This window comes from Cetorhinus maximus, chromosome 6, assembly GCF_964194155.1.
Source record: "Cetorhinus maximus chromosome 6, sCetMax3.hap1.1, whole genome shotgun sequence".
Lineage (NCBI taxonomy): Eukaryota > Metazoa > Chordata > Chondrichthyes > Lamniformes > Cetorhinidae > Cetorhinus > Cetorhinus maximus.
In genome coordinates this window covers 1,939,714-1,963,073 of record NC_135884.1, presented here as the reverse complement: position 1 = coordinate 1,963,073, position 23,360 = coordinate 1,939,714, and the positions used below count along the sequence as shown (strand labels likewise).

The window sequence follows — 23,360 nt, the reverse complement described above, 5'->3', positions numbered from 1 at the left end:
TCCTTCGTGATTGTCAGTGTGGAAGGCTTTTGTGATGTCGAAGGTGGCCATGTATGAGGGCTGGTGCTGTTCCCTGCATTTCTCTTGCAGTTGTTGAGTGGTGAAGGTCATGTGGATTCTGCCCACTAAGGGGCACAATGGACATTACGACTCTGGGAGGAGCTCTTCAACAACAGGGAGCAGGCGATTGAGGATGATTCATGCGATGACCTTCCCTGTGGCCCACAACAGGGAGATTCCTCTATAGTAACTGCAGTCAGACTTGTCACCTTTCTTGAAGATGGTCGTGATTACGGTGTCTGAGATCTCCTGGCATGCTCTCCTCCTTCCAGATAACGGAGATGAGGCCATGTGTTTGCACCAATAGTACTCTGCTGTGCTTTAGTGCTTCAGCGGGATTCCATCTACTCCTGATGCCTTGTTGCTCTTTAACTGTTGAATGGCCTTTTTTACCTCGTGCCGGGTTGGGGTTGTGCTGAGATGGTGGCGGGTAGCATGCTGCTGGATGGAGTCGAGAACACTCGCGTTGAAGACAGAGCCTCTGTTAAGATGATCTTCGAAGTGCTCTTTCCAGTGGGCGCTGACTGACTCTTTGTCCTTGATGTGCATCTCTCTGTTCTTGGCCAGCAGTGGAGTGGGGCCTTCGGTGTTTGAGCTGTAGGTGATCTTGACAGCACTAAAGAAACCTCACACGTCATGGTTGCCAGCTAACTATTGGATATCCTGCGCATTCTCCACCCACCATCTCTGTTCTTTAGGTCGCTGGTTTTTTGCTGGACTTCAGCTGTCTGTAAAGCCGGTTTCTTGCTCTCCTAGTTGGGTTGCTGTTTCAGGTTCAGAAATGACTTGCACTTGTGGCTTATCAGCTCCTGGATCTCCTGGTCATTCTCATTGAGTCAGTCTTGACACTTCCTGGTCCAGCTTGATGTTTCCTGGTCGAGTGACCAAGTATCTCTTCGCAGGTGCTGATTATGGAGGCCTTGAGGGCAGATCAGGTGCTGCGGGCTCTGCGTATCAGGATCCTTGAGTGCCTCTGTTGATTTTCCTGCGGCATTGTTTCTGTTGCTGTCGCTGCTTTGGGTCTACATTGATGTTGATGACAGAGCGAATTAGGTGGTAGTCCGTCCAGCAGTCATTGTCTCCTGTCATGGCGCGGGTGATACGCAAGTCCTTGAGGTCTCTCACTCGGAGAGTCGAGCTGGTGCCAGTGCTTGAAGCAAGGATGTTGCCGTGAGGCCTTGTACTTGTGTCTCTGATGTAACAAGGTGCTGGATGACAAGGCTGTGTTCTAGGCATTTTGCCAGGAGGAAGGTACCGTTAGTGTTGGATTTCTCTACCCCCTCTGCCAATTAGATCTCCCCAAAGTCACTGAGGAGGATCAACTTATCGCCTGCTGGTACTTGGGCCAGGGATTGTGCAAGACTGGAGTAAAATACCTCTTTGGGCTTGTCTTTAGCATCCAGTCTTGGGGTATATGCATTGAGGACTGTAGGACATTGGTTCTGGGCTTGGGTGAGCCAAAGGGCCATGAGGCGCTTGTTTAACCCGCAAGGGGTGTTTTTCAGACGGCTGGTTGGTTTGTTTTTAATGGCGAAGCCAACCCTGTGGAGGTGGCGATCTTCTACTGCTTTACCTTTCCAGAAGAAAGCGTAACTGCCACCTTGTTCCTTGAGCTGGCCTTCCCCTGCCTGCTGGGTCTCACTTAGAGCGGTGACATCAGTGTCGAAACGTCTGGGCAACGGTAGCAGTACGCTGTTCTGGCCTGTCGCTATTGGGCTTGTCCATGAGGGTCCTTACGTTCCAGGTCCCGAACTTCATTTTAAGGTAGTGGAAGATGCTTGTGAGAGAGTTCTTTTAACGTGGGGCGCCTATTACACACCAGCTACCACAGCCTTGGCCCAATGGCAAGGGTGTCCGAGACGACTGGAGACCAGCCTTCACTGTGTGGGCCTAGGACATACAAACACTCCTACTGTCCCCTTCTCTTTCCCACAGAACCCCTCTCCCTGGGATTCACAAAGAACAGTGGCAGCCTCGCTATCTCGCTGTTGGCCTGTGCTGTGCCGCTCCTGTCAGTAATAACCAGGTGGGTGATTCCTGCCTCCGGGTCCTCAAAATGGTGGTTGAAACATTGCGGGCCTGAAGGATTCTCTCTTGATTCACTGGAGACAATGAAAGCTGGAAGCTTCTGGCTGTTTCAGATGTTATTGTGGCCGAGCTCTCGGTCTCTATCCCACTCCGGCGTAGTCACCTGTCTCCCCAGCCGCCACACCGACCATTACTCTCCCTGTTAAAAACAAAAAAACTACTGCGGATGCTGGAAATCCAAAACGAAAACAGAATTACCTGGATCGGCGGAGAAGAAAAGAGTTGACGTTTCGAGTCCTCATGACCCTTCAGCAGAACTGAGTAAAGTTAGGAGAGGGGTGAAATATAAGCTGGTTTAAGGTGGGGAGTGGGGTGGGGGGAGAGAAGTTGAGGAGGGGGGGGCGGGGTGGTTGTAAGGACAAGCAAGCAGTGATAGGAGCAGATAATCAAAAGATGTCACAGACAAAGGAACAAAGACGTGTTAAAGGTGGTGATGTTATCTAAGAGAATGTGCTAATTAAGAATGGATGGCAGGACACTCAAGGTACAGCTCTAGTGGGGGTGGGGTGGAAAGACTAACAGGGTATTGCAGTTATAGATTTAAAAATAATGGAAATAGGTGGGAAAAGAAAAATCTATATAAATTATTGGAAAAAACAAAAGGGAGGGGGAAGAAACGGAAAGGGGGTGGGGATGGGGGAGGGAGTTTAAGATCTAAAGTTGTTGAATTCAATATTCAGCTCGGAAGGCTGTAAAGTGCCTAGTCGGAAGATGAGGTGCTGTTCCTCCAGTTTGCGTTGGGCTTCACTGGAACATTGCAGCAAGCCAAGGACAGACATGTGGGCAAGAGAGCAGGGTGGAGTGTTAAAATGGCAAGCGACAGGGAGGTTTGGGTCTTTCTTGCGGACAGACCGTAGGTGTTCTGCAAAACGGTCGCCCAGTTTGCGTTTGGTCTCGCCAATGTAGAGGAGACCGCATTGGGAGCAACGAATGCAGTAGACTAAGTTAGGGGAAATGCAATTGAAATGCTGCTTCACTTGAAAGGAGTGTTTGGGCCCTTGGACGGTGAGGAGAGAGGAAGTGAAGGGGCAGGTGTTGCATCTTCTGCATGGGCATGGGGAGGTGCCATAGGTGGGGGTTGAGGAGTAGGGGGTGATGGAGGAGTGGACCAGGGTGTCCCGGAGGGAACGATCCCTACGGAATGACGCCGGGGGGGGTGAAGGGAAGATGTGTTTGGTGGTGGCATCATGCGGGAGTTGGCAGAAATGGCGGAGGTTGATCCTTTGAATGCGGAGGCTGGTGGGGTGATAAGTGAGGACAAGGAGTACCCTATCATGTTTCTGAGAAGGCGTGAGGGCGGATGCGCAGGAGATGGGCCGGACACGGTTGAGGCCCTGTCAACGACCGTGGGTGGAAAACCTCGGTTAAGGAAGAAGGAGGACATGTCATAGGAACTGTTTTTGAAGGTAACATCATCAGAACAGATGCGACGGAGGCGAAGGAACTGAGAGAATGGGATGGAGTCCTTACAGGAAGCGGGGTGTGAGGAGCTGTAGTCGAGGTAGCTGTGGGAGTCAGTAGGCTTGTAATGGATATTGGTGGACAGTCTATCATCAGAAATTGATACAGAGAGGTCAAGGAAGGGAAGGGAAGTGTCAGAGATGGACCATGTGAAAATGATGGAGGGGTGGAGATTGGAAGCAAAATTAATAAATTTTTCCAGGTCCCGACGAGAGCATGAAGCCGCACCAAAGTAATCATCGATGTACCGGAGAAAGAGTTGTGGGAGGGGGCCGGAGTAGGACTGGAACAAGGAATGTTCCACATACCCCATAAAGAGACAGGCATAGCTGGGGCCCATGCGGGTACCCATAGCCACACCTTTTATTTGGAGGAAGTGAGAGGAGTTAAAGGAGAAATTGTTCAGTGTGAGAACAAGTTCAGCCAGACGGAGGAGAGTTGAGGTGGATGGGGATTGTTCGGGCCTCTGTTCAAGGAAGAAGCTAAGGGCCCTCAGACCATCCTGGTGGAGGATGGAGGTGTAGAGGGATTGGACGTCCATGGTGAAGAGGAAGCGGTTGGGGCCAGGGAACTGGAAATTGTTGATGTGACGTAAGGTGTCAGAGGAATCACGGATGTAGGTGGGAAGGGACTGGACAAGGGGAGAGAGAAGGGAGTCAAGATAACGAGAAATGAGTTCCATAGGGCAGGAACAGGCTGACACGATCGGTCTGCCAGGACAGTTCTGTTTGTGGATTTTGGGTAGGAGGTAGAAGCGGGCTGTCCGAGGTTGGGCGACTATCAGGTTGGAAGCTGTGGGAGGAAGATCTCCAGAGGAGATGAGGTCGGTGATAGTCCTGGAAACAATGGCTTGATGTTCAGTGGTGGGGTCATAGTTCAGGGAGAGGTAGGAGGAAGTATCTGCGAGTTGACGCTCAGCCTCCGCGAGGTAGAGGTCAGTGCGCCAGACAACAACAGCACCACCCTTGTCAGCGGGTTTGATGACAATGTTGGGGTTGGACCTGAGAGAACGGAGTGCAGTAAGTTCAGAGAGAGACAGATTAGAATGGGTGAGAGGAGCAGAGTAATTGAGACGATTAATGTCACGCCGACAGTTCTCAATGAAAAGATCAAGAGAAAGTAAGAATCCAGAGGGAGGAGTCCAGGTGGAGGGAGAATATTGGAGGTGGGTAAAAGGATCCGTTGAACGGGGAGAGTACTCCTGCCCAAAGAAGTGAGCACGGAGATGAAGACGGCGGAAGAAGAGCTCAGCGCCGAGCCCGAAATTCATTGAGATGAGGGCGTAAGGGTATGAAACTAAGTCCTCTCCCTGTCTCTGCTCCTCCAGCCTGTTCAGTTTCCTGTGGCAGCGAAGATGGAGTGAAGGCCAATCATAGCCTTGAGGTGATGGGCGTTGGAGCGGGTGAAATATTCGAGCAAGAGGCTCACATACATTCTGTTCTCGTTTATATAATTTGGTTTTGTATTAATTATAGTTAAAAAGCCAAACTTGTGGGAATAACCTGTGCACTTCTCTTGTGTTTTTTTTAAATATTACATTTCTTCCCCCCCACCCCCTGCAATGTAGATGGACGCCAGTGGAGTTGTCAGTTCCATGAAGAGATTGAGAGTTCATGCAGCAAACTGCAGTACAAGGAGAAGGGAAACTTTCTCCAACTCATCATGACAAAGAAGATTCCTCTGCACACATGGCCATCCCTCATGGTACAGTAATCACCAACGTATTATAATTGCTCTTGTTTCTAACATGAGAACATGGATGAGATACATAGTTGAAGACCTCACCAGGGCTCAAGAGGGAGAAAATGAAGTACACCAGGATGAAGTGATTGGGTGACATTAAACTTTGCTTTTAAAAGCTTGATGGCTTTAGGAGAAAGGGAAGGCTGCAAGCTGAGAGAAATTTCAAGGTCTTGTGAGAGAATGGATTAGAGTGGGAGATGACGAGGCAAATATTGACTTGAAAGACAGACTTGCCTTCAATTAGGACCTATCACGACATTGGATGTCCCATAGCCTTTTTGAAGTGCAGTCACTGTTGTACTGTTGGCGTCATGGCAGCCAATTTCTGCACAGCAAAATCCCACAAACCTCAGAAAAATGACCAGATAATCTGCCTTGTTGATATTGATTAATATTAGCTAACACACTGGTGAGCACTTCCTGCTCCTCTTCAAATAGTGCTGCAGGATCTCTCACGTCAACCTGAGAGGGAAGATAGGGCCTTAGTTTATCATCGCATTTAGAAGAGGACACCTCCAACAGTGTAGTTATTGCTCTACTGTCACTGGGAGTGTCAAACTGGATAATGGGACTCAAATCTCTTGAATCCACAACCTCTGATTCAGAGACAAGAGTGCTACTAAAACAAAAATACCTGGAAAAACTCAGCAGGTCTACCAGCATCTGTGGAAGGGAGCACAGTTAACGTTTCGAGTCCACATCACTCTTCAACAGAATTAAGAGTCATGCGGACTCGAAATGTTAACTGTGCTCCCTTCCACAGATGCTGCCAGACCTGCTGAGTTTTTCCAGGTATTTTTGTTTTTGTTTTCGATTTCCAGCATCCGCAGTTTTTTGCTTTTATCACAAGAGTGCTACTGCTGAGTCAAGGCTGACATCTGCTGGGAAACAGTGGAGGAACAGGAAAGGAATGAAAGGCTGTGTATTTGGAGTTTAAACTGAGCAAAGGCAAAGCTTAGAGGCGAACTGTTCATTGTGATATTAGCTAAATTGAGAGTGAGGAAGGGCAGTGTGATGGGGAGTGAAGTTGGAAGCTAAAAGAATGCTATTACTTGTTAGGTGATGATCTCTATCTTGCCGAGGAGTTAAAGGAATGGCTGGAAAGACTATAGGTAAAGTTGTAGTGGTTCAGATCGTTAATGGACTTTATTTGTTAATCTGAATTGTTAAGGAAGAACTAGAATTTGATACTAAAGAGAAACTGTGTTGGGGGCTGCTTTAGAAATGAAAGAGGACTGGGGTAATCTTATGGAAACTCTGTTCAGCAGCAGTTAGGAACCCATTGATCTGTGTATTATGACTTTATTCTGCAGACTTATACAGAATGTACTTTCATTGCAGCAATGTTAAAGTATAATGATACGAACAGGAGGGTGTTAATTTAAGCAGCACTAATTTCTGCTCTCGCCACCTGTCCGTAAACAGAAAGGTGTTTTGCTTTGTTTCCCTCTTCATAAGCAGTGGCATATTTCTGTACCCCTCAGTTTTGGTGCAGTCCAATTTCCTATTAACTCCACAGCAAACTCGAGATTGGGTGAATTCAAAGGGTTAGATTATTTGCACGCACACAAAACTCAAAAGAGGGTTCACCATGTCCCCCTTATATTCAGATAGTAAAGAGATGGATAAAGAAAAGAAAGATTTACAGCACAGAGACTATAGAGAAAAGAAATATTGTTTCACGTCGGTTCCAGAGTCCAGCATCAAAATCTAAGGCATTCCTTCGTGGAGGTTGGTGGGTTGAAAACAAAGCTGGATAATTCACTTTTCCGATGGTGTTGACTTCATTAGATAAGATAGGCATGTAGAGATGAATTAGTCTTGTAGGCGATGGCACAGACTTCCAGCAGAAGCAGGGCAGATGGAGCCAAGTGTCCAACCTGGGCCAGAGCTCCTTCAGTGTTGCCTGCTGGTCAGATGTTGCAAACAGTAGACTCAGCGATGCAGTTCAGCAAGGCAATAATATTTGCTCCACAAGCCGGAGGCCCATGTCACATGACCTCCTACCTCCACCCGGCCTTTGAAAAAGGATGTGTATACATTGGCCTGGGTTCTGAAGGCTGTTGATGGTCTCAGCCATTTGGAATTGAAAGGAAGGTTGAGGGGCCTTTGTCTTAGCAGGCGATCCGTCTCCTTCTGGCCAGCCTGGGTGATTAAATGCAGATGGCCTTTGCATAGCTGTCTTTGAAGTTGGGTTGTACAGTCCACAAGAGATCATTAGTGGTTCTTCAGAGATAACAAGGTATGAGTTTTCTTAAAACTGTCAGGTGGCTTCTTTTGTTCAGGGGTCACAGACATATTTTCAGTCATTCTAAGGATCTTTGCTCAGTTTTTAAATTTTAGATATATAATTTTAAATATATATATATTTTATAAAAAATATACAGTGTGAGATCAGAGATCTCTGAAGGCAGAGGGGCATGTTAGTGGGGCGGTGAAAAAGGCATATTGGACACTTGCCTTTATCAATCGAGGCATAGATTACAAAAGTAGGGAGGTCATGTTGGAGTTGTATAGAACCTTGGTGAGGCCACAGCTGGAGCACTGTGTGCAGTTCTGGTCGCCACATTATAGGACGGATGTGTTTGCACTGGAGGGGGTGCAGAGGAGATTCACCAGGATGTTGCCTGGGATGAAACATTTAAGTTATGAAGAGAGGATGGATAGACTTTGGTCGTTTTTGTTGGAGCAGAGAAGACTGAGGGGCGACCTGATCAAGATGTACATGATTATGAGGGGCATGGACAGGGTGGATAAGGAGCAGCTGTTCCCCTTAGTTAAAGGGTCAGTCACAAGGGGGCATAAGTTCAAGGTGAGGGGCAGGAGGTTTAAGGGGGGATGTGAGGAAAAACCTTTTTACCCAGAGGGTGGTGATGGCCTGGAATGCACTGCCTGAGAGGGTGGTGGATGCAGGTTGCCTCACATCCTTTAAAAAGTACCTTGATGAGCACTTGGCACGTCATAACATTCAAGGCTATGGGCCAAGTGCTAGTAAATGGGATTAGGTAGGTAGGTAGGTCGGGTGTTTCTCACGTGTTGGTGCAGACTTGATGGGCCGAAGGGCCTCTTCTGCACTGTGAAATTCTATGATTCTGATTCTGTGAGGTCTTAGTCTTTCACAATAGAATGACTGAGGCACAAACTAATGCAAGTTTAAAAAAATGCTTCAGTAATTCTGTATCCATTACTTCTCCAGGGTGAATTGTGGCAAATTAATACTTGGTTATGAGGTATTTGGCTGCACCTATGGTCAGCTCTGGACACCAGTTCAAAAATGGTAATTGTTAGCTCTTGCCTGACCAGGATCTAGCTGGCCAGCCTCCAGTTCTGCTGACATTTTAGTGCAAAGAAATTCTAACTCAGTTACCAGACCTCTGTTAATCTTTCACTGCCCTTTTACACTCAGGAGCTGGGTGGTAAAGTGAGTTATCACACAATCCATGCTGCACACCCTGGTACTGGAGGTTACCATGTATTATCATGTTCTTTCACACATACTAACCGGGTGGTACAATGTCATATTGTCCTTTCACACTCTGGAGTTGGGTAATGTAGTGGGTTATCATACTGTTCATGCACACTGGATGTTACAGTATACTGGATGTTACAGTATAACTTCACACTGTTGTTTCACACTCTGGGGCTGGATATCATGCATTATCACATTGTCCTTTGGGCCTGGGTGGTACAGTGAGTTATCACGCTGTCCTTTCCACCCACACGGACTGGGTGGCACAGTGTATTTCCATGTGCTCACTTTAAGCCCGCTGTAATAAAATAGAAATATGCAGACACTCTGGTTCAGATATCATCTGTGGCGAGAGAAACAACGATAGAGTTTCAGGTCAATGACCTTTGATGGGAACTGGAAGAAGTTTAAAGATTTAACAGATTTTAAGGAAAATTTATAGACAAGAAAAATGATGGAGTGGTGAGAACAAAAATACCTGGAAAAATTCAGCAAGTCTGACAGCATCTGCGGAGAGGAACACAGCTAACGTTTCGAGTCTGAATGACCCTTCGACAGAACTAAGTGAAAATAGAAGAGAGGTGAAATATAAGCTGGTTTAAGGGGGGGTGGGACAAGTAGAGCCAGTGATAGGTGGAGATAACCAAAAGATGTCACAGACAAAAGGACAAAGAGGTGTTGAAGGTGGTGATATTATCTAAGGAATGTGCTAATTAAGGGTAGAAAGCAGGACTTAATTAGCCTTAATAAGCACATTCCTTAGATAATATCACCACCTTCAACACCTCTGTCCTTTTGTCTGTGACATCTTTTGGTTATCTCCACCTATCACTGGCTCTACTTGTCCCCCCCCTCCCCCCCCCAAACCAGCTTATATTTCACCTCTCTTCTATTTTTACTTAGTTCTGTTGAAGGGTCATTCGGACTCGAAACGTTAACTGTTCCTCTCCGCAGATGCTGCCAGGCTTGCTGAGTTTTTCCAGGTATTTTTGTTTTTGTTTTGGATTTCCAGCATCTATGCTTTTATCTATGATGGAGTGATGAGGGTGTGGTGAAGGGAAAGAACAAAGGATCAGGTTTGTGATGGGGGAGGGGAGGAGTGATGACAGGATAATGGAGGATTACGTATACATTCCCATTTATATGTTTTGGAATTTTGTTTTCCTGTACGAAAGGGCACATGTTCACTGCGGTATATAGCTGGTGACCTTCTTTCATGCTCAAATTTCCGGCTTGAAATAGCCAGTCAGTCATGAAAGAAACTGTGCCACCGATTAGCACACGCAATATTAATGGAAAATATCAGCTTTCAAAAGATTTGGAGCGTCAATCAAATGATTTCCTGTGCATTTCTTATGTATAATGTTAGCCTCAGTCATTGCTAGGCTCCTGATATGCATTGGAATCAACATGTTACAGCCAATGTTGCATGTGATCTCAAGTTTTGTTACTCTGTCACTGTCCTGCCAATGGGCAAGTCACATTAATGGAGGCAGCTACTTCAGTAAGAGTGAAACTGTTTAAAAATGTATGTAGGTTGCAGAATGTGTTCTCACTCAGCAAGCATTGAGAGAGAACAGTACCTTCATTAGTATGAGCCTGACTTTCAACTTTTTGCAATGACCATTGCTCCTTCTGCAGTACTCAATGTTGGTAATAACCAAACAAACCACTCCTGCAGGCCAACAGTATGTACAAACATGGGAGAACTAGAGGAATGATTTTTTTTTTACAACGCTTTCTCAAGGGTGTTTAGGGGAAAGCAATAAGTGCTGGCCTTGCCAGTGATGCTCACATCCCAAGAATGAATAAATTAAAAAATAATTATGATGATCATAGAGGTTCACAGCACAGAAAAAGACCCTTCGGCCCATCGAGTCTGTGCCGGCCAAACAAGTACCTAACTATTCTAATCCTATTTTCCAGCACTAGGCCCATAGCCTTGTATGCCATGGCATCGCAAGACCACATCCAAAACACTTCTTCAATGTGATGAGGGTTTCTGTCTCTACCACCCTTTCAGGCAGTGAGCTCCAGATTCCCATCACCCTCTGGGTGAAAAAAATTCTTTCTCACATCCCCTTTAAACCTACTGCCTGTTAATTTAAATCTATGCCCCCTGGCTATTGATCCCTCCACCAATGGGAAAAGTTCCTTCCTGTCTACTCTCTCTATGCCCATCATAATTTTATACACCTCAATCATGCTCCCCTCAATCTCCTCTGCTCCAGGGAAAATAACCCCAGTCTATCCAATCTCTCCTCATAACTAAAACTCTCCAGCTTAGGCAACACCCTGGTAAATCTCCTCTGCACTCTCTCTAGTGCAATCACATCCTTCCTATAATGCAGATTCCAGAACTGCATGCAATACTCTAGCTGTGGCTTAACCAGCGTTTTATACAGTTCCAGCATAACCTCCCTGCTCTTATATTCTGTGCCTAATAAAGGCAAGTATCCCATATGCCATCATAACCACCTTATCTACCTGTCCCGCTACCTTAAGGGACCAATGGACATGCACACCAAGGTCCCTCTGATCCTCGGTACTTCCCAGGGTCCTAACATTCATCGTGTATTCCCGTGCCTTGTTTGTCCTGCCCAAGTGCGTCACCTCACACTTATCCGGATTAAATTCCATTTGCCACTGATCAGCCCATCTGACCAACCCGTCTATATCCTCCTGTAATCTAAGGCTCCCCTCCTCACTATTTACCATTCCACCAATTTTCGTGTCATCCACGAACTTACTGATCAACCCTCCTACATTCAAGTCTAAGTCATTTATATATAGCACAAACAGCAAAGGACCCAACACCGACCCCTGTGGAACCCCACTGGACACAGTCATCCAGTCACAAAAACACTCCTCGACAATCACCCTCTGCTTCCTGCTACTCGGCCAATTCTGGATCCAATTTGCCAAATTGCCTTGGATCCCATGGGCTCTTACCTTCGTTATCAGTCTCCCGTGTGGGACCTTATCAAAAGCCTTGCTGAAGTCCAAGTAGACTGTCAAATGCATTGCCCTCATCCACCCACCTGGTGGTCACCTCGAAAAATTCAATCAAATTGGTCCGACATGACCTCCTTAACAAAACCATGCTGAATGTCCTTGATTAATCCCTGCCTCTCCAAGTGTAGATTAATTCTGTCCCTCAGAATTGCTTCCAATAGTTTCCCCACCACTGGGGTTAGACTGAGTGGCCTGCTGTTCCCTGGGTTATCCCTTCCTCCCTTCTTGAATAATGGTACCACGTTGGCTGTCCTCCAGTCCTCTGGCACCTCAAAATTATTGCCAGCGCCCCTGCTATCTCCTCCCTTGCCTCACTCAACAGCCTGGGATACATTTCATCTGAGCCTGGAGATTTATCTACTTTTAAGCCTGCCAGACCACTTAGAACCTCCTCTGTTTCTATGCTAATTTCTTTAATTATATCATTAATTATTTCCAAACCCATGTCATCCCTCTCACTTGTGAACACCGACACAAAGTATTAATTTAGAACCCTACCTATGTCTTCCGGCTCCACACACATTACCACGATGGTCCTTAATGGGCCCTACTCTTTCCCTAGCTATCCTCTTACTCTGAATGTACTTGTAAAATAACTTTGGATTTTCCTTTATTTTACCTGTCAATGTTTCTTCATGCCCTCTTTTTGCTCTCCTAATTTCCTTTTTAAGTTCCCCCCTACACATTCTATACTCTTCTGGGGCTTCCATTGTTTTGAGCCCTCCGTATCTGCCATAAGCCTCTCTTTTTCTCTTTAGCCAATCCTGTATATACCTTGACATCTAGGGTTTCCTGGATTTGTTGGTCCCACCCTTTGTCTTTACTGGAATATGTTGGCCCTGTACTCTCCCTATTTCCTTCCTGAATGAGTCCCATTGCTCTGATGCAGGTTTACCTAAATGTAGCTGCTCCCAGTCCATGCTGGCCAAATCATATCTGATCTTATTAAAATCGGCCTTCCCCTAATTTAGAGCTCTGATTTCTGGCCCACCCTTGTCCTTTACCATAACAACCTTGAATCTAACGGAGTTATGATCACTATCTGCAAAATGCTCACCCACTGATACCTCTACCACTTGCCCGGCTTCATTCCCTAAAATTAAGTCCAGGACCTTCTACGTACTGGCTTAAAAAGCTCTCCTGGATGCATTTTAAGAATTCTGCTCCCCCTAAACCTATCACACTATGACTAACCCAGTTAATGTTGGGGAAGTTGAAATCCCCCACTATTACTACTCTATTATTTTTACACTCGTCTGAAATTTGCCTACATATCTGCTCTTCTATTTCTCTCTGACTGTTTGGGGGCCTATAGTACACTCCCAGCAATGTGATTGCTCCTTTTTTGTTTTTAAATTCTACCCGTATGGCTTCATTTGAGGAGCCTTCTAAGATGTCATCTCTCCTTACTGCTGTAATTGATTCCTTGATCAATATTGCCATACTTCCTCCTCTTTTACCTCTTTCCGTGACTCGCCTGAAGACTTTATATTCTGGAATATTGAGCTGCCAATCCTGCCCTCCTCTCAACCATGTCTGTGTGACAGCAATGACATCATACATCCTTGTGTTAATTTGTGCCCTTAACCCATCTGCCTTATTCATCAGACTCATTGCATTAAAATAAATACCATCCAACTTTGCCAAACTCCCTTGTGCCTTAACTGGCCTATAATTTCTATGCCTTCCAGACTCGTGCTGTCTTCTAATTTTGGTCGTGCATCTCCCCCTGCTGAATCTCCTCTCAGGATCCCTTCCTCCTGCCAAGTTAGTTTCAACCCTCCCCAACAGCACTAGCAAACCTCCCCACGAGGATGTTGGTCCCATTCCGGTTCAGGTGCAACCCGCCTGTCTTGTACAGGTCCCACTGCCCCCAGAAATGGTCCCAATGTCCCAGAAATCTAAAGCCGTCCCTCCTGTAGCATCTCTCCAGCCATGTATTCATCTGGGCTAACCTCCTCTTTCTATACTCACTGATCTGGAATGCATTGCCAGGTTGGTTAAAAACAGAAGGAATAGGAACTTTCAAAAGGGAATCTGATAAAAGCTAGTAAAGGAGAAAATTTGCAGGGCTATGGGGAAAACTCAGGAGTAGTGAAATTAATTGGATAGCTCTTTCAAAAGAGCCAGCATGATTGACCACAATGGACCAAATGGTCTCCCTTAGTTCTGTATGATTCTCAGATGGAGTCCCTGGCTACCCTCAGTACCACATGGTCATGAACCCAGATATTGTTGGCATCTGACACCGACTGATGTGGTGATTTGTGCCAACATGACTTACTGGTGAGTGATTAGGAATGATAATCCTTTCTGTTTACTGTTTCCATCTTTATCCATCCCTCTTGTCCCCCCCCTCCACCAACCCCCCCCCCAACCCCAGCATAGGAGTACAGGAGCACCACTGATGGTCAGTGACCTGGATGAGATGAGCTGAATCGCCAAACTTTGATCCTTCCTGTTCTGTATGATTCGGTGGACATTGAGTTGCTGATTATGCTGTCTGGACAAGCTATTTTTAACCAGTAGAAAATTGGCCTTTTCATTTAGGAACATAAGAACAGGAGAAGGCCATTCAGCCCATCGAGCCTGCTTCTCCATTCAATATGATTATGGCTGATTGAACCCTTCAATGCCTTTTACCCACACTATCCCCATAACCCTTTACGTTATTGTTAATCAGAAATCTATCAATCTCTACCATAAACATACTCAATGACTGAGCTTCCACAGCCCTCTGGGGTAGAGAATTCCAAAGATTCACAACTCTGAGTAAAGAAGTTTCTCCTCATCTCAGTCCTAAGTGGCTTCTCCCTTATTTTGAAATTGTGTCCCCTGGTTCTAGATTTCCCAACCAGGGGAAACATCTTACCTGCACCTACTAAATGCATTTGCGACCGTGATGGAAATTTTACAATTAATTTGCATGCCAGTTTATTTAACTGAACCAAGTTATGCAGCTATTACAAGCAATTATAAAATGTCTCAAGGTGCTTCATGTAGGAGTAAGTGGAAGCTAAATAGAAGAAGAATTGTGAGAGATGACTGATACCAATTGTCATAGTCTTCCAATCCAAAAATGTCCCTCCTATCCAGCCTTCTCTATCTCCCAAACAGCTTTATCCACATATGTGAGCTGTCCCCCATTCCATGCACCTGACAGTGAGAGCCAACCATTATTTAAGCAATTGCATGCAGATATCTCTGTCGCAATTGGCATGCTGTAATAATTGACTGATGGAGCAGAGGGGAAATGAGGTGGTGTTTTTGTAAAACGCGTTATGCTCAGGAAGGCACTATCTGAAAGGGCGGTGGAAGCTGATGCAATGGTAACTTTCAAAAGAGAATTGGATAAATACATATAAAGGATAAGTTTGCAGGACAATAGGGAAGATCAGAGTCGTGAGACTAAAATACTGCAGATGCTGGAAATCTGAAATAAAAACGGATGATGGAAAAACTCAGCAGGTCTGGCAGCATCTGTGGAGAGAGAAATGAAGTTAATATTTCAAGTCAGTATGATGATTCTTCAGAACAGCCCGCAGATGCTGCTAGACCAGCTGAGCTTTTCCAGCATTTTCTGTTTTTAAGGTAGTGAGGCTAATTGAATAGCTCTTTCAAAGAGGCACGATTGTCTGATGGGTCTCCTGTTATGCAGGAAGATTCTGATTCTTTAAAATATTTTTGGCAAATACATGTTTTATATTGACTTCTCTGATTTGCTTTTACAGAAGAAAGGTAAAGAACAGACTGTCTCGATTCTGCCCAGGGACACTGGGAAGGAGAAGATTTTGATCAGCGAAGATCTCGCAGAAGAGGTGAAACTAGGAGAATCATCCGACAGCACTGAGAAGAAGAAAACGAAAGCCGAGCGTGGGGTTAAACGTCCGATCAATGTGAAGGTGTTAGGAAAGACCGAATCACCACCTGAACCTGGTGTAAAACGCACCATCCAGTGCAAGGATCCGGATAACACTCCAGTCGTCCCTGAGCCAGTTGCAGCTCAAACTATCTTTGTGAAAGCCCCAGAAGGAGCGGATACCGCTTCTCTTGAGCAGGACACAAGATCTGCAGTACGCCCAAAAAGCCCAGCGAGTGAACTGAGTACGAGTGATGCTGACGGAAGCCTATCTGAACCCACGGTTGAGAGTAAAGTGAAGAGGAACGGCCGAGGCCCCCAGGGAGACTGGCACTTGGAGCATAAAAGTGGTACGACAAACACTGTTCAGGCATCAGCTGAGAAAGCTGAGGTACGTTGTCCATGACTGTTGATGTTTTATGCTGCAGTTTAACAAATTTAATCTATTGGAAGTGAGCTATAAGACCATAAGACAGAGGAGCAGAAATTAGGCCATTCGGCCCATCGAGTCTGCACTGCCATTCAATCATGGCTGATAAGTTTCTCAACCCCATTCTCCTGCCTTCTCCCTGTAACCTTTGATCCCCTTACCAATCAAGAACCTATCTATCCCGGTCTTAAATACACTCAATGACCTGGCCTCCACAGCCTTCTGTGGCAATGAATTCCATAGATTCACCACTGTCTGGCTAAAGAAGTTTCTCCTCATCTCTGTTCTAAAAGGTCTTCCCTTTACTCTGAGGCTGTGCCCTCGGGTCCTAGTCTCACCTACTAATGGAAACATCTTCCCCACGTCCACTTCCCCACAATCCAGGCCTTTCAGTATTCTGTAAGTTTCAATCAGATTCCCCCCCTCATCCTTCTAAACTCCATCGAGTATAGACCCAGAGTCCTCAAATGTTCCTCATATGTTAAGCCTTTCATTCCTGGGATCGTTCTCGTGAACCTCCTCTGGACCCTCTCCAGGGCCAGCACATCCTTCCTGAGATACGGGGCCCAAAATTGCTCACAATATTCTAAATGTGGTCTGACCAGAGCCTTATAAAGCCTCAGCAGCACATCCCTGCTTTTATACTCTAGTCATCTCGAAATAAATGCCAACATTACATTTGCCTTCCTAACTACCGACTCAACTTGCAAGTTAACCTTAAGAGAATCCTGGACTAAGACTCCCAAGTCCCTTTACACTCCAGATTTCTGAATTCTCCCCCCATTTAGAAAATAGTCTATGCCTCTATTCTTCCTACCAAAGTGCATGACCTCACACTTCCCCATGTTGTATCCCATCTGCCACTTCTTTGTCCATTCTCCTAACCTGTCCAAATCCTTCTGCAGCCTCCCCGCCTCCTCAATACTACCTGTCCCTCCACCTATCTTTGTATCATCTACAAACTTAGCCAGAATGCCCTCAGTTCCTTCATCTAGATCATTAATGTATAAAGTGAAAAGTTGTGGTCCCAACACTGACCCCTGCAGAACTCCACTAGTCACCGGCCACCATCCTGAGAAGGACCCCCTTATCCCCACTCTCTCTCTCCTGCCAGACAGCCAATCTTCTATCCATGCTAGTACCTTGCCGCTAACACCATGGGCTCTTATCTTACTGAGCAGCCTCCTGTGCGGCACCTTGTCAAAGGCCTTCTGGAAGTCCAAGTAGATAACATCCATTGGCTCTCCTTTGTCTAACCTACTTGTTACCTTCTCAAAGAATTCTAACAGATTTGTCAGGCATGACTTGATGAAACCATGCTGACTTTGCCCTATTTTATCATGCACTTCCAAGTATTCTGAAATCTCATCCTTAATAATAGACTCTAAAATCTTACCAACGACCGAGGTCAGGCTAATCGGCCTGTAATTTCCCGTCTTTTGCCTCACTCCCTTCTTAAACAGGGGGGTTACATTAGCGATTTTCCAATCCTCTGGGACCCTCCCTGACTCCAGTGATTCCTGAAAGATCACCACTAACGCCTCCACTATCTCTTCAGCTATCTCCCTCAGAACTCTGGGGTGCAATCCATCTGGCCCAGGTGATTTATCCACCTTCAGACCTTTCAGTTTTCCTAGCACCTTCTCCTTGGTAATGGCCACCATGCTCACCTCTGCCCCCCGACTCTCTTGAATTTTGGGGATGTTACTCGTGTCTTCCACCGTGAAGACTGACGCAAAGTACCTATTCAGTTCCTCCGCCATTTCTTTGTTCCCCACTACTACTTCTCCAGTGTCATTTTCCAGCGGCCCAATGTCCACTTTTGCCTCTCTCTTACCCTTTATATATCTAAAAAAACTCTTGCAATCTTCTTTTATATTACTGGCTAGTTTCCCCTCATATTTAATCTTCTCCCTCCTTATTTCTTTTTTAGTTGTCCTCTGTTGGTCTTTGTAGGCTTCCCAATCCCCTGGTTTCCCACTGCTCTTCGCCGCATTGTATGCTTTCCCTTTAGCTTTTATACTGTCCCTGACTTCCCTTGTCAGCCATGGTTGCCTCGTCCTCCCTTTAGCATGCTTCTTCTTCCTAGGGATGAATTTTTGCTGTGTCTCCCAAATTACTCCCAGAAACCCCTGCCATTGCTGTTCCATTGTCTTTCCTGCTAGGCTCATCTCCCAGTCAATTCTGGCCAGCTCCTCCCTCATGCCTCTGTAGTTGCCTTTATTCAACTGTAATACCGTTACATCTGATTCCAGCTTTTTCCTCTCAAATTGCAGGGTAAATTCTATCATATTATGGTCTCTTCCTCCTAAGGGTTCCTTCACCTTAAGCTCCCTTATCAAATCTGCCTCATTACACATCACTAAATCTAGAATTGCCTGTTCCCTAGTGGGCTCCACCACAAGCTGCTCCAAAAAGCCATCTCGTAGACATTCTACAAATTCCTTTCTTGGGATCCACTACCAACCTGATTTTCCCAGTCTACCTGCATATTGAAATCCCCCATGATCACTGTAACCTTGCCTTTCTTATACGCCTTTTCTATCCCTTGCTGTATCTTGTGCCCCACATCCTGACTACTATTCGGAGGCCTGTACATAACTCCCATTATGGTTTTTTACCTTTTGCGGTTCCTCAACTTTACCCACACAGATTCTACATCATCTGACCCTACGTCGTTTCTTGCTATCGATTTAATTTAATTTCTTACTAACAAACCACCCCACCCCCTCTGCCAACCTGCCTATCTTTTCGATAGGATGTATATCCTTGGATATTTAGCTCCCAGTCCTGATCCCCTTGCAGCCATGTCTCCATGATGCCCACCACATCATACCTGCCAATTTCAATCTGCGCCACAAGCTCATTTACCTTATTTCGTATACTGCATGCATTCAGATACAACACCTTCAGTCCTGTATTTCCCGTCCCCTTTCTTATTGTTGTCCCTTTATCTGATGTGCTTGATGTTAGATTCCTAGCCCTTTCCAAACACTCTGTCCTATTTTGTGTTCTGGGGACTTTAATAGCCTCTCCTGGGCTCTCCTTTCTTTTCAGTTTTTTCATAATTTTCCATGAAGTTGAATCCACCCCACCCCACACGCTAACCTGCTGCTTTGTTTCCCATTAGTCATACTTCTTGGAGTTTTACCCTTCCCTCACCCCCACACTTTCTAGTTTAAAGTCCTGTTGACCACCCAATTTGCCCTTTTCGCTAGAACATTGGTCCCAGATCGGTTCAGGTGGAGACCATCCCAACGGTACAGAACCCTCCTATACCAATAGTGCCCCACGAAACGGAACCCCTCTTTCCTGCACCACTCCTTTAGCCACGTGTTTACTTCCCTTATTCTCGCGTCCCTATGCCAATTTGCACGTGGCTCGGGTAGTAATCCGGAGATTATAACCCTTGAGAACCTGTTCTTTAATTTAGTTCCTAGTTCCTGATAATCCCCAAACAGGTCCTCTTTCCTAGTCTTACCTATGTTATTTGTCCCGACGTGGACCACAACAACTGGATCCTCCCCCTTCCTCTCCAATATCCTTTCAAGCCGGTCAGAGATATCCCTCACCCTGGCACCGGGCAGGCAACATACCATGTGGGACTCTCGATCCTGCTTACAAAGGATGCTATCAATTCCCCTAATTATAGAATCGCCTACAACTACCACTTGTCTTTTTGCTCCCCCCTCTTGAATGGCCTCCTGTGCCACGGTGCCGTGGTCAGCTGGCTCATCCTCCCTACAGCCCTGTTCCTCATCCACACAGGGAGCAAGTACCTCGTACCTGTTGGACAAGGTCAAGAGCTGAGGCTCCTCTGTTCCTGAACATAGGATCCCTCTACCTGCCTCACTTGTAGTCGCACCCTGCTGATCCTGACCACTGACCGAACTTGAGGTGCTTAATCTACCGGGTGTGACCGCCTCCTGAAACAAAGCATCCAGGTAACTCTCCCCCTCCTGGATGTGCTGCAGCGTCCGGAGCTTGGACTCCAGCTCATCAGTTCTGAGCCGGAGTTCCTCCAGCAACCAACACTTGCTGCAGATGTGGTCACTGCGGCTTGCAATGGGACCTGCCAGCTCCCACATCGTACAGCTACAGCACATCACCTGCCCATCCATCTCGACTTAGATAATTCATTTATTAATTAGCTTTGCAGTGTTTTATTTTTTCAAATTTGGTGCAGATTTCCTACCAACCAATCAGAACACATCATTCCTGTGATGTCACTTTTTCAGTTTTGGCTTCAGTTGCTCTGTGCCCCAAGGTTACCGCTCTGGTGCTCCTCCCTCCGAGTCTGCTCCCAGGATTTACTCACCAATCAGCTGCTTTTTCTTTAAAATCCACTTTCAGAAGAGTGTCCCTCGCAGGTCTGGTGCACTCCTGACGGCACTGCCTCTTCCTCTCTTTTTTAGGTTTGAGGAGGAGGGAGGGATGGAAACACTACAGCAATGTAATGTTTGGGGCTATTCCGTTCTTTGACAGTGGGTCCTCCTCAATTCCCTCCTGAGTCGCGGTGTCTGCTGTGACTTCTCCCAGAATGCTTCAGTCACTTCTCACCAGCACCCTTTGTCGGATGCCTTTCATACATGAATACAAATCTGATAGTGTAGGGGGTTGTGTTGGTGAATTAGCAATTTAAAGACTTAGGCTAATAATTGGGAGAGTGAGTGTCCAAATCCTACTAAGGCTTTTTCAAAAATTTTGAATTCTGGATCAGTAAAAGTGACCATGAAGCCGCCTGATTGTGGTTAAAGTCTCAAATGGTTTACTAATGTCCTTTTAGGGAAGGTAATTGCCGTCTTTGTCTGGTCTAGCTTTGTGACTCCGGTCCCACAACAAACCTGTTTGACACTTAACTGCCCTCTGAAGTGACCAGGCAAGATGCTCCACTATGTCAAAACCATTGCCAGTGGTTCAAGAAGGTGTCCCATCACCAACACCTCATTGCAACTAGAGATGGGTAATAAATGCTGATCTTGCTATCAGCTCCCACATCCTGAGAAGCTTTTTTAAAAGGACTTAATGTAAACTTTTAAAAATGAGTCCCATTTTGTTTGAATTTCTTATGCTGGAAAATACATAAAATGGGCATACAGTAGCCCATGCAGTTCAATGAAAATACAACTACAAGCTATTGCACATAGGAAGAAAATGTGCCACAGGTACTTGAGATGTGGTAAATTAGCTGTGGATCAAGTTGAAAGAGATCTAGGGGTTTTAATTAACCTGGCAATCAAAATGTCTAATTACTTCAGGGCAGCTATTGACAAATCAGGAAAAACGCTGAACCTATTAACCGTAGCAGTAGAGTACAACAACAACTTGCACCTATGTCACACCTTTAACATAGAAAATTGTGCCAAGGCCCTTTACAGAAGTGCAATCTGACAAGAAGGTGGTCACTAAGCTAAAGGAGGAGCCCTAAGGGGTGATAATGCAGCTTGGTTAAAGAGGTGGTTTTTAAAGAGGGGAAGATGATGAAGGCGTAGAGGTTTAGGAAGGGAAAGCCAGTGATTGGTGTCTAAATAGCTGGAGGCAAAATTGCCAATAATGGGGCAAAGGGAGTGTGGGATGTACCAGTAGCTTGTGTTGGAGGAATGAAAGAGTTTGCAGGGATGGAGGAGGGGGGGGTTAAGCCATGGAGGGATTTAAAAAAGAGGATGACATTTAAATTTCAACATTGTGGGAGCAGGAACTAGTGCAAGTCAGCGAGTAGAGGGATGATGGTGAGTATAAATTAGGATACACGGAGCAGAGTTTAGGATGAGCTGATGTTTGGAATGATGGACACTGACCAGGGAGCATTGGAATGGAAATAGTCAAGTCTGGATGCGGGTCAGATGATCTGAGTTGAAGGCGGGCTATGTTAGAGGTTTAAAAAAAAAAGACAGTCTTTGTGATGTAGCAGATATGGGACGGCAAAAAATTGGATTTAACCCAAGGCAGTGGCTGGGACCACTGGCAAGGATTGTGGTTGAAGCTGCGGACAATGACTTCAAGCTTTTTAGAGTTTAACAAAAAGAAATTGTAGATCTGGCTGGACCATATCAAGCATTCTGCTGACAGCACATTGTTGTAATTGGGCCTAGAACATTTTCTGCTGTGTGGTTCAGTAATATAACCAGAGAACTTTAGAAGCACAAATGATCTGAGCAATCTGGCACATGGAAGTATTGGCAGATTTTAGTGAATTCACTCAGCTCATGTCCAAATAGGAGTAGCATTGCTATCAAGACTGGTAGTTAAGGAGGTGGCCTTTTTTTTTATTCTTTCATCTAATCTGGGAGTTGCTGGCAAGGCCAGCATTTGTTGCCCATCCCTAATTGTCCTTTAATTAAGTGGCTTGCTAGGGCATTCCAGAGGGCAGCCCAGAGGGCAGCTAAGAGTCAACCATATTGCTGTGGGTCTGGAGCTACATGTAGGCCAGACCAGGTAAGGCCTTCCCTAAAGGTCATTATGAACCAGGTGGGTTTTTACAATAATCTATATAATTTCATGGCACCATTACTGAAAGGAGCTTTCAATTCCAGTTTTATTAATCAATTGAATTTAGATTCCACAAGCAGCTATGGTATTAGCCTGGGCCGCTGGATTACTAGCCCAGCGACATTTCCATACACCACCATCACCTCCATCATCACTTTCACTAAGCAAGTAGAAATTACAAATGAGGTCTTGCCAATGTCACCCAAATCCCAAGAATAGATAGTTAATGTCAGTGTTGGAGTTTGTGAAGTCCTGTTTGAATAGAGATCCTGATGATGGTGTTTGATCAGGTGGACATAGAGATGTTCTCATTTGCAGGGCAGTCCAAAACTGGTGCTCATAAATATGACATAAATTGAATAAGAAATTTAAGAGAAAATTCTTTACCCAGAGAGTGGTGAGAATATGGATCTTGCTATGACAGGGAGTGGTGAATAGTATATGTACATTTAAGGGGAAGCTGGATAAACATATGAGGGTGAAAGGAATAGAAGGTTATGCTGATAGGGTGGGAGGAAGCTTGTATAGCGCATCAACACTGGCATTGACTCATTAGGCTGAATAGGCTGTACCATGTAATGTCATGCACTAGAAAACCAAGGTTTACCACTAAAAGCACAGAGTCTGGGTGGGATTGGGTGCCTGACCTCCAGAGTGCTAGTTGTGGACTTAGAAAATAAGTCTGAAAAATTCTGTATCGGAGGTGTTCTATAAAGTTAACACCGTTTTTATTTTTATGTCAGTAG

At 45.6% G+C, this 23,360-nt stretch overlaps 1 protein-coding gene across 8 annotated transcripts in view; it reads left to right on the top strand.

The window, feature by feature from the left end:
• usp19 (ubiquitin specific peptidase 19) overlaps positions 1-23,360 on the top strand; it is a 148,465-nt gene that overhangs the window by 45,928 nt on the left and 79,177 nt on the right. For all 8 annotated transcript variants that reach the window (XM_078543079.1, XM_078543078.1, XM_078543082.1 and 5 more), the window contains 2 exons: positions 5,177-5,313; positions 15,568-16,086. In XM_078543079.1, coding sequence (XP_078399205.1) covers positions 5,177-5,313; positions 15,568-16,086 — 656 coding nt within the window. The remainder of the gene's footprint in view (positions 1-5,176; positions 5,314-15,567; positions 16,087-23,360) is intronic.